This window comes from Neoarius graeffei, chromosome 17, assembly GCF_027579695.1.
Source record: "Neoarius graeffei isolate fNeoGra1 chromosome 17, fNeoGra1.pri, whole genome shotgun sequence".
In the NCBI taxonomy this organism is placed as follows: Eukaryota; Metazoa; Chordata; class Actinopteri; order Siluriformes; family Ariidae; genus Neoarius; species Neoarius graeffei.
This window is the reverse complement of record NC_083585.1, coordinates 68,642,228-68,660,974: the sequence shown is the minus strand read 5'-3', so window position 1 is coordinate 68,660,974 and position 18,747 is coordinate 68,642,228. Positions and strand designations below refer to the sequence as shown.

Below are 18,747 nucleotides of genomic sequence, written 5' to 3'. Positions count from 1 at the left end.
GAATTATCAGCCATCGTGTCACTTTACTCTCACTCGTACTTTGTTTTATATTGTGAGTGCATGTACTTGGTCTTCCAATATGGCGCCTAACAAAATCTCGCGGCGCGGTGACGTCATGTGAAAGGGGTCTATTGTACATCAGCCAGAAGTGCTCTGTTACTAAATGCATTTACAAATAGTCCATATGGCCAAGGAATGTGAACACCTGACCACCATACCTATACTGTATATGCCCATTCCAAAACCATGGGCATTAACATGGTGTACATTCCCTGTTTGTCCAGACAACAGCCTCCACTCATCTGGGAAGGCTTTCGATTAGACTCGTCACCAAGATGTTCAGTGGGGTTGAGGTCAGAGCCTGGGCCACTTGAGTTCTTCCATATCAACCGTGGTAAACCATGTCTTTATGGACCTTGCTTTGTGCACAAGTGCACTGTCATGATGAAACAGGTTTGGGCCCTTTAATTCCAAGGAAGGGAAATCTTAACACCACAGTGTACAAAGACATTCTATACAGTTGTGTTTCCAAATTTGTGGCAGTACTTTGAGGAAGAACCACATATGGGTATGATGTTCAGGTGTCCACAAACTCATGGCCATCTCATGTAGAGCACTAAATTGTAAAGAAACTAATGATGCACTATATTCTGTGTAGTGTGTATATATACACACACTGATATATATATATATATAAATAATCAATATCAGTGTGTGTATATATATATATATATATATATATATATATATATATATATATATATATATATATGTGTGTGTGTGTGTGTGTGTGTACACACAAACACACACTGATGCTTGAAAGTTTGTGAACCCTTTAGAATTTTCTATATTTCTGCATAAATATGACCTAAAACATCATCAGATTTTCACACAAGTCCTAAAAGTAGATAAAGAGAACCCAGTTAAACAAATGAGACAAAAATATTATACTTGGTCATTTATTTATTGAGGAAAATGATCCAATATTACATATCTGTGAGTGGCAAAAGTATGTGAACATTTGCTTTCAGTATCTGGTGTGACCCCCTTGTGCAGCAATAACTGCAACTAAACGTTTGCGGTAACTGTTGATCAGTCCTGCACACCGGCTTGGAGGAATTTTAGCCCGTTCCTCCGTACAGAACAGCTTCAACTCTGGGATGTTGGTGGGTTTCCTCACATGAACTGCTCGCTTCAGGTCCTTCCACAACATTTCCATTGGATTAAGGTCAGGACTTTGACTTGGCCATTCCAAAACATTCACTTTATTCTTCTTTAACCATTCTTTGGTAGAACGACTTGTGTGCTTAGGGTCGTTGTCTTGCTGCATGACCCACCTTCTCTTGAGATTCAGTTCATGGACAGATGTCCTGACATTTTCCTTTAGAATTCGCTGGTATAATTCAGAATTCATTGTTCCATCAATGATGGCAAGCCGTCCTGGCCCAGATGCAGCAAAACAGGCCCAAACCATGATACTACCACCACCATGTTTCACAGATGGGATAAGGTTCTTATGCTGGAATGCAGTGTTTTCCTTTCTCCAAACATAATGCTTCTCATTTAAACCAAAAAGTTCTATTTTGGTCTCATCCGTCCACAAAACATTTTTCCAATAGCCTTCTGGCTTGTCCACGTGATCTTTAGCAAACTGCAGATGAGCAGCAATGTTCTTTTTGGAGAGCAGTGGCTTTCTCCTTGCAACCCTGCCATGCACACCATTGTTGTTCAGTGTTCTCCTGATGGTGGACTCATGAACATTAACATTAGCCAGTGTGAGAGAGGCCTTCAGTTGCTTAGAAGTTAGCCTGGGGTCCTTTGTGACCTCGCCGACTATTACACGCCTTGCTCTTGGAATGATCTTTGTTGGTCGACCACTCCTGGGGAGGGTAACGATGGTCTTGAATTTCCTCCATTTGTACACAATCTGTCTGACTGTGGATTGGTGGAGTCCAAACACTTTAGAGATGGTTTTGTAATCTTTTCCAGCCTGATGAGCATCAACAACGCTTTTTCTGAGGTCCTCAGAAATCTCCTTTGTTCGTGCCATGATACACTTCCACAAACATGTGCTGTGAAGATCAGACTTTGATAGATCCCTGTTCTTTAAATAAAACAGGGTGCCCACTCACACCTGATTGTCGTCCCATTGATTGAAAACACCTGACTCTAATTTCACCTTCAAATTAACTGCTAATCCTAGAGGTTCACATACTTTTGCCACTCACAGATATGTAATATTGGATCATTTTCCTCAATAAATAAATGACCAAGTATAATATTTTTGTCTCATTTGTTTAACTGGGTTCTCTTTATCTACTTTTAGGACTTGTGTGAAAATCTGATGATGTTTTAGGTCATATTTATGCAGAAATATAGAAAATTCTAAAGGGTTCACAAACTTTCAAGCACACACACGCACACACACACACACACACACACACACACAGTACAATTATGCCTTTAGGAAGGACCTGTACCAGAACAGCCTTCATAGGAACAAGAAATTATTTAAAAACCCCAAATCTCCAGTCTAAGTTTCTTTTCCTGAACTGCTTATGCAATGCTCTGGGGTTGCTCAGTGTGTCAGCTTTACACCAAAATTAAAACAGCAGTGCCTCATGTCTTTTCACTAACAACTGAAATCAAAATATCTTGGCCAAAATTTTGTCCAGATCTTAGGTATTTTTGGCAGCAGGTCCATTTGTACATCCAGGTAAATATTAAAATAAATCAGGTATCGTGCTCGCCAGGGACACTATGCAGTGAAAATGAAATGATCACCATTTGTTGACTTTTTGCTCCAGAGGTATTGAAACGTAAGGCTGAGATTGTTCGTGTACTCCTCTTCATACCACACCAAGAGCTCCTGCCCTGGTTTGATAGGTTGGCAACAACGATAAAGAATCCCCCCTTGATACTGGAACACAATGAGATTCTTCTCTTCACCACTACGAGCACAATTCACATACCTGAATATATGAAGGGAGGAATAAAAGAAGAAAAAAAAGAGGAATCAGACAAATCCATTAACGGCAGAGGGAAGACCACAGTTTTATAATAAATAAAATCATTAGACAAAAGACCCAACAGCTGTATTGCTCACTTCATCCAGTTAGCATGTGTGTCTCTCCTGGCATCTATGTATTCCTCACACTGTCTGCTCCTGCATATCTGAAAGAAATGTTAATATACAATAAAGAATTATATAAAAACAAAGAAGACACCTGAAATGCAAAGTATCTCCAAATTTTACTGCCTTTTCAAATACAGTGTCTTGCAAAAGTATTTATCCCCCTTGGTGTTTGTCCTGTTTTGTCGCATTACAAGCTGGAATTAAAATGGATTTTTGGAGGGTTAGCACCATTTGATTTACACAACATGCCGACCACTTTAAAGGTGAAAATTGTTGTTTTATTGTGACACAAACAATAATTAAGATGAAAAAACAGATATCTGGAGTGTGCATAGGTATTCACCCCCCCAAAAAAAGTCAATACTTTGTAGAGCCACCTTTTGCTGCAATTACAGCTGCAAGTCTCTTGGGGTGTGTCTCTATTAGCTTAGCACATCTAGCCACTGGGATTTTTGCCCATTCCTCAAGGCAAAACTGCTCCAACTCCTTCAAGTTAGATGGGCTGCATTGGTGTACAGCAATCTTCAAGTTATGCCACAGATTCCCAGTTGGATTGAGGTCTGGGCTTTGACTCGGCCATTCCGAGACATTTAAATGTTTCCCTTTAAACCACTCCAGTGTAGCTTTAGCAGTATGTTCAGGGTCATTGTCCTGCTGGAACGTGAACCTTCATCCCAGTCTCAAACCTCTGACTGACTCAAACAGGTTTTCCTCCAGACTGCCCTGTATTTAGTGCCATCCATCTTTCCTTCAGTCCTGACCAGCTTTCCTGTCCCTGCAGATGAAAAACATCCCCACAGCATGATGCTGCCGCCACCATGCTTCACTGTAGGAATGGTGTTCTCAGGGTGATGGGTTTGTGTCACACATGGCATTTCTCATGATGACCAGAAAGATCAATTTTAGTCTCATTTGACCAGAGAATCTTCTTCCATGTGTTTGGGGAGTCTGAAACATGCTGTTGGGCAAACCCCAAACATGTTTTCTTAAGCAATGACTTTTTTTCTGGCCACTCTTCCATAAAGTCCCGCCCACTCTGTGGGTGGACAGAGTAAACTGGCCCTATGGACAGATACTCCCATCTCCACTGTGAATCTTTGCAGCTCCTTCAGTGTTATCTTTGTTGCATCTCTGATTAATGCCCTCCTTGCCCGGTCTGTGAGTTTTGGTGGGCGGGGCCTTCTCTTGTCAGGTTTGTAGTGGTGCCATACTCTTTCCATTTTGCTATAATGGATTTAATGGAGCTCCGTGGGATATTCAAAGGGTTTTTTAAAATATTTTTTATAACCCAACCCTGATCTATACTTCTCCACAACTTTGTCTCTGACCTGTTTGGAGGCTCCTTGGTTCTCATGTTGCTTGCTTAGTCGTGTTGCAGAGTCAGGGTCCTTCCAGAACAGGTTGATTTTTACAGACATCATGTGACAGATCATGTGACACTTTGATTGCACACAGGTGGATCTTAATCAACTAATTATGTGACTTATGAAGTGAATTGGTTGGAGCAGCTCTTATTTAGGGGTTTCATACAAAAGGGGGTGAATACTTATGCACACTCCAGATTTCTCTTTTTTCCATCTTAATTATTGTTTGTGTCACAATAAAACAAAAATGTGCACCTTTAAAGTGGTCGGCATGTTGTGTAAATCAAATGGTGCTAACCCTCCAAAAATCCATTTTAATTCCAGCTTATAATGCGACAAAACAGAACAAACACCAAGGGGAGTGAATACTTTTGCAATACACTGTACATGATCCATAGAGGTCTTGGTGTCAGAATTACTGTGGATTTCAGTGAGGGATCAATGTTGCATCTTAAAAAAAACCACATACATTGATGTGCTTTCTTTGCATTAGGGGGAATGTTTTCATGAGTGTTGGAGGTGATGAAAGGCCAGAATTTGTATGTCAAGAGATTTACGAAAAGGAATGAAAGATTAGGCCCGACGTGCAACACTGATAATCAGTTTATAATCAACCATTGGAATGAATTACCATGTTGCAAAACTCACCACCCAAGAGTAGACACTGTTCATGGCTTCCTCTTGGTCTACCCAATCTCCCTGGTAAGGCCCAAAATGCACACCAACTGGAACAGTCTCTCCCTTATTAAACACTCCCAGGTCAGCATCAGGAATACCAGACTTCTGAATCTCTAGACCAGGAGGAAGGGTTTGTCTGGCTCGGTCAGTGACCCCCATGGGAACAAGAATATCCTGGATGAATAATGCTGGACCATGAACCTCACACTCATTGATAAAGAAGGATCTGCAATCCTCGCAGTCTGGAAGGAGATGATGTAACAAAGGTTAAAAAAAAATGTCCTTTTTTGGCTGTCATCATATGGTATGTACAGTAAAGTTATATGTACAATCTGAGGAGATCTGATGTGTCATTCTGCTGGAATGACACTTCTCCTTGATTCTAGTTTACATGATGATAGTGTAGGCTACAAAGTGGGTAGTTTGAGCAGGACAGGACTGTATGGCCAAGTTACTGATTCCAACATGGGAAGAATCAGGGGTTGGGCAGAAAGAATGTATATGGAGCACTTGCATGTGACGTCACAGCCGATCCAGATTGTGACAGACGCCATCTTGTCGGTCAAACGCCATATTCCGCCTTCTACTTCTGGTTCTACTTCTGCTTTTACTTCTACCTTTTCTTCTGGAAAACCCTACTATATACAATTCTACTACAACGGCTGCGGCTACAAGCTCTCCCTACCTGTGCACGTTTTTTATGTTTTTTGTGTGTATTTTTGCGTGTTGTTCGTCTGTACCGGACTTCAATATCCACTACAACCGTATGGACTTACTGGACATTGGTTTCCAGCAGAAAATGACGGTTTGTAGCGATTTCCATCGCATGCACAACATTCCGGACGAGAAAAAAAAAAACATTCTGGACGAGATAGCAAGACCAGCGGGGTCTCCGTGGATTGTTATCGGAAGCAAAGCGAAGGAGGCGGCGCCGGGAGCAGAAGCAAAAGCGAGGCTGCAGAGCCGGCCTGTTGACTAAGCTCAGAAAACAGCCACTCAAATCTCCACTGCCAAGCCTCTACCTCTCCAACGCCAGATCCATGTAAACAAGACGGACGATTTGGAATTACCTTATTCTATTCTATAATCGGCTGGTCAGTGCTATACTCAATACTTAAGTGACTTACCCGTCCAATGAGGATTCTTGTTTACAAGATGCCACATCTGAGTCGCTGACAAATCCTGAATTTCTGTAAAGATAACTGTCCAGAGATTTATAGGCACGCAGTGCTTCACCACTGAACAGCGAGGGAAAGTTAATGAGGTAATTATACACATCCGGGTATTCCGCTGGCAGTTCAAAATCCGGTCGTGAAAACTCCGTCCGGAAAGCCATAAGGGTCACAAATCTGTAGATCGTTTATTTTAGACATATATCTAGTTATCTGTTCATTAGAAAAATGAGCCGTGTAGTCCGTCAGTTGAAATTGATCCATTCTGTACACGAGTGCAGCAGTATTCAGCGGTGTTTTTGACCGACAAGATGGCGGTTGTGTACTTTCCGGTCACGTGACTGCAAGATCTCTATTAGACGGTGAGACCAGCTGTAGGTCAGTTGTGGGCCAGTTCATCCTGCACCATAAGGCTGTCCAGCTTCACCAGGGAGAATCACAATCAGCAATGCAGCATTAATGAAGAAGTCCACCTGCTCCCTGTCAAGACTTTCTGGGAAAACACCCTTCTGATCCTACACATTTTGCTGCACCACAGAACAGCCCTTGCAAGTGAGTGACTTTTAGAGAAGCTAACCTTAAATAGACCAAGATGAGGAGCTTCCATGCACGGATACTCTCATCTCATGCTCCCCTGATGACTGGTACAGTCCATCCTTCATGTTGTCCAGAGCAGAAAAACGGATGGCAACGTCTCAGAACCAGGCTGATAACCCACATGTAAGAAGCTTGTATTTACAGCAAGCCCATGAAGATTACTGCTGCAGCTTCCACCAAGAATACTAGGAACCAGAACTATATATACTTGCGAACCTTCGAAGAACTGGCTTGCTTTTCCATGAGCTAGAGAGCCACATCATTACATCTGTCTCTCCTTTTCCCATTGATAGCCCTGCTGCTAGCCAGCTCCACTATTGCCAATAGCCCACCACACTAGCACTGCTAGCGCCAAGTACAACAACAATGACAAACTACGTCTTATTTTCTTCTTCGGATTAGTCAGACTAGATTCTACACTAGCTTTGTTTTGTTTTTTTTTGATGGCAGTCACAAAGTTGTAGCTGGTCTTGTTGGTCATGATAATCCCACCCCTCACCCCTGATGTAAGTGGTTCTTGACCAGCAAAGTGTTGATGCCACTTTGGAACCAGTTCTGCTGGCTGAGAGCCAATTTTTGGTTGTTGAAATGCAAAGAACTGGTTCAAGATTAGGCTCTGAATCAGCCCTAGAACTATCTTGGTGGAAAAGAGGTAATAGTGGCCTGGGTGGATCCGACTTGGTACATGTTGGGGTGTGAGGGTGGCTAGTATTCTCACTGAATTTAGCATGAATTCAAATAACCGTCCTCGGAAGGCAAACCTCAAAAATGGTGTTTGACAGTATGATGCAATAATAACAATACCTCACTTTACAACTTATATCTCAGCTGGGTGTGTACATGCACTCCTAGAAATCAGCAGGGCTGAAGTAGAAAAAAAAAAAATGACTCTGAGACCTGCTGAGAGAGGGCGAGCGGGGGTTTGGTTCTGCTAAGTGCAATTCAACTGCAGTAAGAAAGCGATTCAACCCTGAACTGAGTCCGTTACAGGAAGTGAAACAAATTTCACGTGCAGTTTGGGAAGTGTTTTAATGCAAGATCCTTAACTGACCCACAAGGTGCAAACTGAACCTAAGGCCAGCGTTCATCTGATGTGAAATGTTCAGTTTACCTTCATCTGATTTCTGTAATTTCTGTGCACACTCGCCTTTTTCATGGCTGTATTTCTGAGCAGTGAATAAGACTCCACAAGTATTCAACCGGACTCTGCACAACTGTCCCCTCAGCAAAAGTTTTTCCTGTTTTGGTATGTTTAATTATTGTGAATATATGAAACCAAATTAAATAATAAACAATCAATCAATTTCACTCTAATTCTGTCTTGGCAAATGGACTAATGTGTGAGAAAACACCCTTAGAATCTTCTCGGGTTCTGACTGGACTCTCACGCATCCCTGCTGTCTTACAAAGATAGTCGTCATCTTGAGGTTCCTCATCTTTTATAGGCTTCTCCAGGAACGCTTCACTGTGTTCATCCATAACGATGACCCGTCTCACAGAGTTCGATGTTTCTCCACCTGAAATTTCATCATTGGACTTTAAGAAAAGTTTTGAAAGAAAAATAAATAAATAAATAAATAAAAATGAGGGGACGTGACTGTTTTGGGACTGACCCCGTCACAGTTATGCCTAATCAGTGGTGGGTTTCCCAAAAGCCTCTTAACACTAATGGCCCTTTTCCACTACCCTTTTTCAGCTCACTTCAGCTCGCTTCAGCTCACTTCAGCCCGACACGGCTCGCGTTTCGACTACCAAAAACCAGCACGACTCAGCTCGTTTCAGCCCTGCTTAGCCCCTAAAACTCGCACCGTTTTGGAGTAGGGCTGAAGCGAGCCAAACCGTGCCGACTGAGGCTGGGGGCGTGAGCAGACACTCCCCTGTGCACTGATTGGTGAGGAGGCGTGTCCTCACATGCCCACACACGCCCCGCGAGCGCGCTGGGATCTGTAAACACCGCAAACCCGGAAGAAGAATAATTATGAATTACGAGAATTTCTGAAGCCTTATGCGCCTCGCCTCATCTATACGCTCTTGCCAGTATCTGTTGGCGTTGTAGGTGACAACAAGCCACAGCACCAAGACCAGCAACACTAACGACTCCATGTCCTCCATGTTTATTGTTTACTATTCGGGTCGTGAGACTACCGCTTAAAAGCTCACTGAATCAGTGACATACAGAGCATCGTGGACGAGTTCGCGGAGCGCAAGGCTCGCCGTATGCCCTTCAAATAATGCGCGCAGTAGGCTATTGATGTTTTATTATGAGCCATGTACAGTATGTCGCCGAATGTTTTTTTTGTTTCTGAGTTACATGTTCGTTTGAAGGACTTAATGTACAAAATAACATAGTTGCACCCCGGAGTGTTGAAATTGGTAAACACAGTGCATTCAGTGAGGTTTGCACCGCCCTCCTTTTATTTCTGACTCTTCCTGTCACTGTTGCAACCTCTGAGCGCTCATTCGTATGCCCTTCAAATAATGTGCGCAGTATAGGCTATTGATGTTTTATTATGAGCCATGTACAGTATCCTAATGTTTTTTGTTTCTGAGTTACATGTTCGTTTGAAGGACTTGATGTACTAAATAACATAGTTGCACCCGGTAGTGTTGAAATTGGTAAACACCGCAGTTGCGGACATTTTGTAGCCTAAAATGATGTTATGATAAGCTTTAATAAAATGCCCGGTCATTTTCCCCGCCCCCGGCCCGGCTCTGACTTGTTCCGCCACTGTCACTGATGTCACTGTTTGCGCTGCTTAACGACATCACGTGACGTCCACCCACTTTCGCTAACTCCACCCAATGTGTCCACCCACTTCCAGCCAGCACGGTTCAGCGCGGTTGTAGTCGAAATGCAACTTCAACAGCCCCGCTCAGCTCGACTCGGCTCGACTCGGCTCGGCACGGCTCAGCCGCGTTTGTAAAAGCGGCATAAGAGCGTCTTAACTAGAAGACAGAGTGTTTGTTGTGCTACTCACTCTACCATTTAACGTTAATCTTTGTGCTGTGATGCTTTTGGGAAAATCAGCACAGATCGGTGAGACTGAGACCCCAGACTTACAGAGGTAGTCGTCTTCTTCATCATCGTCATCATCATCTTCCTCTTCTTTTACAGACTTTCGGAGTTCTTCATCCATTTGTTCCACAGGACTGATGCGCGTTTCCGATGTTGGTGTTTTTCCACTTGATATTTTATTCAAATTAAATACTGTCAAGTTTAAAAAAAAAGTGAAACACAAAAACAAGAAAAAAAGAAGAAAGTGATTGTGAGGAAAAGTGATGCAGTCAGAAATGAAGCAACAATAGCGACATAGCAATAAGCAATCAACGCTAGTCACAATAGCTACGTATGTTTACATGCACGTTTTTTTTTTAAATTCAGACTGAATTCATTCCAAATACACTAACCATAACCCGAACCCAATCTGACAGATGTGTGTGTTTTTATACGTCCTAAATATACAATCAGTATAGAATTTCTGCCATGCACACAATCCCACATCGCTGGTATGATTCCTGCCCAGTTTCTCCCATCCATAAAAAAAGTCACGTTGTTGCTGCGTGAAGGCATACTGAGCATGTGCAGGTTACACGTGCAGGAGCCAATCCGACTGAGTGTTTACATGGCTGATGTTTTCCCATCAAACAGATTATCAGAGGTCTACACCAGCTCTTCTCTCATTCAGAATGGGCTACTGCAGTTCATTCTGATCAAGCTGTTTACATGAAAATATTTCATTCCGATCGAGCTTGAATTTGATTATTAAAGGGGAACTGAAGTCATTTTTAAACTCACTTTATTTCTTAATTAATGTGTTATTCAATTACGTTTTGGGTTTTAATAACCTTATATCGTGACTCGTATTGGCAACTAATTGCAATTAAATATGATACTTATCGGCCTGTTCGGTTTTTAGCCGTGTTGAATTTAGTTCGTTTGGTCCACGGCAGGCGTCGCTTATCCGCGCGATCTTCACGAGACTTGTGCGAGACTTCGAAACATGAAGCGTCAGCCAGGTGTCAGCGCCGCCATTTTGAAAACTGTTTTCCAAACGAAATATTGCACAAAAACGAGTTTAAATGACGATTACTGCCGACTTTTTCAAACTTTCCTGATCGCTATCAAAACAAGCAAAACTTCCGGCTTGATCACATCAGCATTCGAAAGCGGGCACGCGCGTCTTTTGACGACCCCTGTGTCCGAAATCGCTCCCTACTCACTATATAGGGCACTTTATAGTGAGGACGCCATTTTGTAGTGCTGTCCGAAACCTTAGTGAGGATTATTTACACCTTATATAGTGCACTCAGAGTATCCCACAATGCATCACGAAAAGCAGTGTACAACGATGGTCACTGACCAAAGCGATATATCCCATCATGCACTGCGGTCGCGCTGAAAGAAATCAAATTAAAAGTCTCAGATGTGATGTAATAAAAGTCAGCGGCGAAGAAGAAAGGATTCAGCCTTGATTTAAAAGAACTGAAAGCTGCAGGTACTTTGTATTGATTAATGTGGGAAATGCGCTCAGTATAATATGGATTTATCACAGAAACACACGCGTGTATTTATTATTTTGAAAACCCACCAGCCGACTGATCTGGCACGTTTTAACTGTGCGACAGTAATGACGTAAACACCAGCGTGACGGACTCGTGTCCGAAAGAGTTTTTACATTTTACCAATGAGCTCACTGTATAGTCCTCTGTATAGTAATTCCCTATGTAGGGAGTAGGGAGTAGTGAATGAGTGAGCGATTTCAGACACAGGGAACGTTGGCAGATGTCGGTCGCTTTGATTTCCGCTGTACGTTTTACTTCCGTCCTACGATGTCTCGCACAGGTCTCAGCGAATCTCGTTTACGGCCGTCGCTTTGACATATGGACTGATCTATTACAGAGCGTATTTCACACTCAGAACTTGCTATAGCAGCGACAGAATAGCGATCAAACATGCATTCCGATATTTAATAACATGAGATAAATAGAATTTTGATAATAAAAATATTGCCTTCAGTTCTCCTTTAACAGAATATTAGGGTTCATGTAAATGTAGCCGCTGAAAGGACTGACTGAGCCCCAAACTGGACTCGAACGCATCTTGTTGTCTTACAAATATCGTCATCTTCAAGTTCCTCCTGCTTTATAGCCTTCTGTTGGTCCATACTGATGACGCGTGCCCCAGAGCTTAATGTCTCTCCAGATGAAATTGTACAAGCCTGCATATCCTCGTAACGCTAATGACAAAAAACACAGGGGGAAAAAATTATTCAGTAAACAATAGCGACAAAGTGATGCAAGACAGACTTGAAGTTTTTTCTTCTTCTCTACCCTGTATCTATTCTCTGCTTTGTAAGGAAGGTGTACGTTTTTAATGCACTGCCCATTCAACTCTGTTGACTTTAGTATTGCGTTATCATGTCTGTTAGCAAATTGCTAATTAGTTGCCCCAGGTGTGTAGGAAAGCGTGGTTTTGGACTCTCATAATTCATCTGCTGTCACATGCATCAGATCCTTAATCCATTTATTATCCGTCTATTCGTACAGGAGGGCAAAAGACAAATGTACACACGATAACAGTCTCACTCAATACTGCTTCATCCCCGCTCACATTTTTTTTTCCTTTTTAAATTATTGTGATCACTATATACGAATGAAAAATAAGGACAGGGAACTCTGCATTTCTAACATTTTTAGTGTCAGGAGAGTGGGGAGGGTGCAGATGTTTCCAGCTGTGCAGTGAGGAACTGCAGCAATCAGACGGATTTACAGGGGATTCTGCAGTAACATGCTGCAAACTGGACATAAAATAGAACATTTTAAAAATCCACACAAAATATAGCAGTACATTTTCAGGATAATGTTAATTATTTGGTTGTTTAATGTCCACATGGTGAATATTTTCTCTGATCTGCAGTCAGAGGCACAGAAGAGTGCCAGAAAATAACATACAAAAAACAAATTCATTTTATCGTCACCATTAACGTTATTTGTGAAGTGTTATAAAACATTTTGTCTGCCTGTTTAATCTTTTATTTGCTTTCAGCTGAAACCAAACCAGCTGTTTGAAGCAGAATATTTCAGTGGCTTCCCGAATTAATAGTTAATTAATGTTAACCAAATACATGAGATTGCTCAGGAGAAACCTGGGTTTTTTTTAATAGATTTTTATGTTATTTTAATTGCTGAACTGATATATTTTACACTGTGATTGTTTTATTTGTAATTTAAAAAATTTTTGAGATTTTATTTCTTTTATGTATTTTATGTTTTTAGCTTATTCGATGCTTATTCATACTGTTTCTGGTTTTATTCTTCTAATGAAAAGGGATATACAAAATCTTATTCTACCAACATTCACTGGATATGAGCATTTGTGCGTTCTGATTGGCTACTCTATTACTAGGATATCAGCTCATATACCGTGAGCAGAGAAAAACAAAATGGTGGAGTGTGTTGCTGAACCAACCGAGGATGAAATAAAAAATACAAAAAAATAAAAGCAAGAAAATGTGGAATAAAAGTATTTGATGGTAAGAACTTAATCTTGTTGTACATGGATTATACACAACTTGGTGCTACGCGCCTCGTCGGCGATCAGCTCATGTACGACTTGATTTTGCGGAATAACTGTTGAACACAGTTCTGTGCAAAAATTTTAGGCAGATATAAAGAAATGCTGTCAACCAAAAACAGCTTAAAAATAATGAAAATGTTTCAACATTAAAAAAAAATACTATAAACAGTAATCAGTAAGCCATGATAAATGAAACAAAGTCAATATTTGGTGTGAGGCAAAATTCCCTTTGCTTAAGATATATATATATACACAGAGAGAAAGAGAGAGAGAGAGAGAGAGAGAGAGAGAAGTCTGAGGTCCAGTGAGTGCGGTTTTATGCAGAAATGAGCTGGAGGTTTTATTGAGCATCTTACGGAACCAGCCACAGTTCTTCTGGACACTTTGTCACACTCGCGTCTTCATTTTGCTCCAAAACCCAGCAGCCTGCATTATGGTTTTGTTGTTTGTTTTGTTTTTAATTTGAAAAGTGCTCTCTTATGGAATATGCTGCTCAGATACATTTAATTTTGTGCTGGAAAAAACAAACGTTTGGACTCCATAATGTAGAAATCATAAAATAGAAATCTATAATAAAGTTTGTATGGGCAGCACGGTGGTGTAGTGGTTAGCGCTGTCGCCTCACAGCAAGAAGGTCCTGGGTTCGAGCCCCGGGGCCGGCGAGGGCCTTTCTGTGCGGAGTTTGCATGTTCTCCCCGTGTCCGCGTGGGTTTCCTCCGGGTGCTCCGGTTTCCCCCACAGTCCAAAGACATGCAGGTTAGGTTAACTGGTGACTCTAAATTGAGCGTAGGTGTGAATGTGAGTGTGAATGGTTGTCTGTGTCTATGTGTCAGCCCTGTGATGACCTGGCGACTTGTCCAGGGTGAACCCCGCCTTTCGCCCGTAGTCAGCTGGGATAGGATCCAGCTCGCCCACGACCCTGTAGAACAGGATAAAGCGGCTACAGATAATGAGATGAGATGAGATGAATGAAGTTTGTATGAAAAAAACATGGGGGGCTAAGACTTTTGCACAGTTACACACACACACCAATTGGACAGATATTGATTTGTTTATGTGAAATTTAAACCATTAAAAGGTCGTTATGTTTTTTGTTTGTTTGTTTTTGCACCAGCATGCAGCAGAGTAAATAACGGTGTACTTGTCAATGATGATTAAAAATTAGAGGAGAAATTGAATGAATTTACTGGTGACGTCACGCCGTTTCCCCTCAAATTCCTGAACAATCACCTTCTCTCTAATCTCATCTCTCCTTCTCTCCTCTCATCTCTCCTCCTCTCCTCTCTCCTCATCTCTCCTCTAATCTCTCCTCTCATCTAATCTCTCCTTCTCTCCTCTCATCTCTCCTTTCTTCTAATCTCTCCTCCTCTCATCTCTCCTCTAATCTCTCCTCTCATCTAATCTCTCCTTTCCCCTAATCTCTCCTTCTCATCTCCTCTAATCTAATCTCTCCTCTCATCTAATTTCTCCATCTTTCCTCTCATCTCTCCTCTAATCTAATCTCTCCTCCTCTCCTCTAATCTCTCCTCCTCTCATCTCTTCTCTCCTCTAATCTCTCCTCACATCTAATCTCTCCTCTCCTCGAATCTCTCCTTCTCTATTCTCATTTCCTCTAATCTATCCTTCTCATCTCTGCTCCTCTCCTCTAATCTCTCCTTCTCCCCTCTCATCTCTCCTTTCCTCTAATCTCTCCTCCTCTCATCTCTCTCCTTCTCTCCTCTCATCTCTCCTCACATCTAATCTCTCATCTAATCTCTCCTTTCCTCTAATCTCTCCTCTCATCTCTCCTCTCATTTCCTCTAATCTCTCCTTCTCTCATCTCTCCTCCTCTCCTCTCTCCTTTCCTCTAATCTCTCCTCATCTCTCCTCTCATTTCCTCTAATCTCTCCTTCTCTCATCTCTCCTCCTCTCATCTCTCCTTTCCTCTAATCTCTCCTTCTCTCCTCTCATCTCTCCTCTAATCTCTCCTCCTCTCTCCTTTCCTCTAATCTCTCCTTCTCTCTCCTCTCATCTCTCCTTTCCTCTAATCTCTCCTCCTCTCTCCTTTCCTCTCATCTCTCCTTTCCTCTAATCTCTCCTTTCCTCTAATCTCTCCTCCTCTCTCCTTTCCTCTAATCTCTCCTTCTCTCCTCTCATCTCTCCTCCTCTCCTCTAATCTCTCCTTTCCTCTAATCTCTCCTCTCATCTCTCCTTCTCTCCTCTCCTCTAATCTTTCTCTCCTCTCATTTTCTCTAATCTCTCCTTCTCTCATCTCTCCTCCTCTCCTCTAATCTCTCCTCATCTCTCCTCTAATCTAATCTCTCCTCTCATCTCTCCTTTCCTCTAATCTCTCCTCCTCTCCTCTAATCTCTCCTTCTCTCCTCTCCTCTAATCTCTCCTTCTCACCTCTCCTCTAATCTCTCCTCTAATCTCTTCTCCTCTCTCCTTTCCTCTAATCTCTCCTTCTCCTCTCTCCTTTCCTCTAATCTCTCCTTCTCCTTTCCTCTCATCTCTCCTTTCCTCTAATCTCTCCTTCTCTCCTCTCATCTCTCCTCTAATCTCTCCTCCTCTCCTCTAATCTCTCCTTTCCTCTAATCTCTCCTTCTCTCCTCTAATCTCTCCTCCTATCTCTCCTTCTCTCCTCTCATCTCTCCTCTAATCTCTCTCCTTCTCTCCTCTCATCTAATCTCTCCTTTCCTATAATCTCTCTCCTCCTCTCATCTCTCCACTAATCTCTCCTCCTCTCATCTCGCCTCTAATCTCTCCTCTCCTCTCTCCTTCTCTCCTCTCATCTCTCCTCTCCTTCTCTCCTCTCATCTCTCCTCCTCTCCTCTAATCTCTCCTCTCATCTCTCCTCCAATCTAATCTCTCCTTCTCTCCTCTCCTCTAATCTCTCTCTCCTTCTCTCATCTCTCCTTTCCTCTAATCTCTCCTTTCCTCTAATCTAATCTCTCCATCTCTCCTCTAATCTCTCCTCCTCTCATCTCTTCTCTAATCTCTCCTCACATCTAATCTCTCCTCTCCTCTAATCTCTCCTTCTCATCTCTGCTCCTCTCCTCTAATCTCTCCTCTCCTCTAATCTCTCCTCTCATCTAATCTCTCCTTTCCTCTAATCTCTCCTCTCATCTCTCCTCTCTTTCTCTCCTCTCATTTCCTCTAATCTCTCATTCTCTCATCTCTCCTCCTCTCATCTCTTCTCTAATCTCTCCTCTCGTCTCATCTCTCCTCTAATCTCTCCTTCTCATCTCTGCTCCTCTCCTCTAATCTCTCCTTCTCTCCTCTAATCTCTCCTCTCATCTAATCTCTCCTTTCCTCTAATCTCTCCTCTCATCTCTCATCTCATTTCCTCTAATCTCTCATTCTCTCCTCCAATCTCTCCTCATACCTAATCTCTCCTCTCATCTCTCTTCTAATCTCTCCTCACATCTAATCTCTCCTTTCCTCTAATCCCTCCTTCTCACCTCTCCTTTCCTCTAATCTCTCCTCTCCTCTAATCTCTCCTTCTCATCTCTCCTCTCCTCTAATCTCTCCTTCTCTCCTCTAATCTCTCCTTTAATCTCTCCTTCTCTCATCTCATATCTCTCCTTCTCTCCTCTAATCTGGAGTCCTTTCATCTCATCTCTCCTCTAATCTCTCCTTCTCTCCTCTAATCTCTCCTTTCCTTCTCTCCTCTCTTCTAATCTCTCCTTTCCTATAATCTCTCCTCCTCTCCTCTAATCTCTCCTCCTCTCATCTCGCCTCTAATCTCTCCTCTCCTCTCTCCTTCTCTCCTCTCATCTCTCCTCTAATCTCTCCTCTCATCTCTCCTCCTCTCCTCTAATCTCTCCTCCAATCTAATCTCTCCTTCTCTCCTCTCCTCTCTCTCTCCTTCTCTCATCTCTCCTTTCCTCTAATCTCTCCTTTCCTCTAATCTAATCTCTCCATCTCTCCTCTAATCTCTCCTCCTCTCATCTCTTCTCTAATCTCTCCTCACATCTAATCTCTCCTCTCGTCTCATCTCTCCTCTAATCTCTCCTTCTCATCTCTGCTCCTCTCCTCTAATCTCTCCTTCTCTCCTCTAATCTCTCCTCTCCTCTCATCTAATCTCTCCTCTCATCTAATCTCTCCTTTCCTCTCATCTCTCCTCTCATTTCCTCTAATCTCTCATTCTCTCCTCCAATCTCTCCTCATATCTAATCTCTCCTTCTCTCCTCTCATCTCTCTTCTAATCTCTCCTTTCCTCTAATCTCTCCTCACATCTAATCTCTCCTTTCCTCTAATCCCTCCTTCTCACCTCTCCTTTCCTCTAATCTCTCCTCTCTCCTCTAATCTCTCCTTTCCTCTAATCTCTCTCCTCTCATCTCTCCTTCTCTCATCTCTCCTCTCCTCTAATCTCTCCTTTAATCTCTCCTTCTCTCCTCTAATCTCTCCTTTAATCTCTCTTTCTCTCCTCTAATCTCTCCTTTAATCTCTCCTTCTCTCCTCCTATATCTCTCCTTCTCTCCTCTAATCTGGAGTCCTTTCATCTCATCTCTCCTCTAATCTCTCCTTCTCTCCTCTAATCTCTCCTTTCCTTCTCTCCTCTCTTCTAATCTCTCCTTCTCTCCTCTCATCTCTTCTTTCCTCTAATCTCTCCTTCTCTCCTCTCATTTCCAGTGCAGCTGTTTTCAATCTCCACAATAAACAAACTCATTATTAAACAATTAGTTTTGGTAAATGATATCTAACTAAACACATCACCTACCTAATCATAACCAGTTACTGATTTACTCAACCCGCCGGGGAAAAGCAATAAACGCAGCTGCAGTTATTTAAGAAATGAATCGGTTCGCAGCCCGTGTTCACTGATCGCTGCAGACTGTAAGGGTTCCTCAAGGCTGAATCCCAAACGCCTTCCGCTTGGTTATCCAGTGCACTTAACATGGCGTACATTCCGTTGTTTCATATCCTCGGTAGTGCACTTAAAAAGGAAGCAGAACTCGGTTTGGGATTCAGCCACACATTGTTAGCCGAGCTGCTCAGCTAGCGCGACTCGGTTTAACTCACCTGGATTTTTAAAGCAGAACTCAAACATTAACCAGTTTCTAGATTTAAATCTTTCTCATATGATTGCTTTTTTCCCTATGAAATGCTTTCAGGAATATTTTCATGCATAAATCATCAGTTTTGGGGCTTGTTTGTTTTTTTCGCTGTAACAAACAGCAGCTGGCTAACGGAGAGAAAACAGCGCTTCTTCTCGGCCTCGGACTTTCTGATGAACTACTG

The 18,747-nt window shown here is 42.3% G+C and overlaps 2 protein-coding genes across 4 annotated transcripts in view; one reads left to right on the top strand and one right to left on the bottom strand.

Moving 5' to 3' along the window:
- The window catches only part of LOC132864475 (NLR family CARD domain-containing protein 3-like), a 1,256,659-nt gene that overhangs the window by 278,659 nt on the left and 959,253 nt on the right, over positions 1-18,747 (top strand). The gene's annotated exons all lie outside the window — the stretch shown is intronic.
- The window catches only part of LOC132864477 (zinc finger protein 271-like), a 79,584-nt gene that overhangs the window by 7,533 nt on the left and 53,304 nt on the right, over positions 1-18,747 (bottom strand). Inside the window, exons 1-7 of one of the 3 annotated variants that reach the window (XM_060897897.1) lie at positions 18,227-18,728; positions 12,061-12,184; positions 10,009-10,155; positions 8,354-8,464; positions 5,149-5,420; positions 3,107-3,174; positions 2,785-2,972 (exon numbers count right to left, since the gene is read on the bottom strand). The exons of 1 other annotated variant lie outside the window; for it this stretch is intronic. In XM_060897897.1, the coding sequence (XP_060753880.1) occupies positions 2,785-2,972; positions 3,107-3,174; positions 5,149-5,420; positions 8,354-8,464; positions 10,009-10,155; positions 12,061-12,172 (898 nt within the window). In that variant the 5' untranslated portion in view covers positions 12,173-12,184; positions 18,227-18,728. Of the gene's footprint in view, positions 1-2,784; positions 2,973-3,106; positions 3,175-5,148; positions 5,421-8,353; positions 8,465-10,008; positions 10,156-12,060; positions 12,185-18,226; positions 18,729-18,747 lie in introns of those variants that run through there. One more of the 3 variants, XM_060897896.1, reaches the window with a different exon arrangement.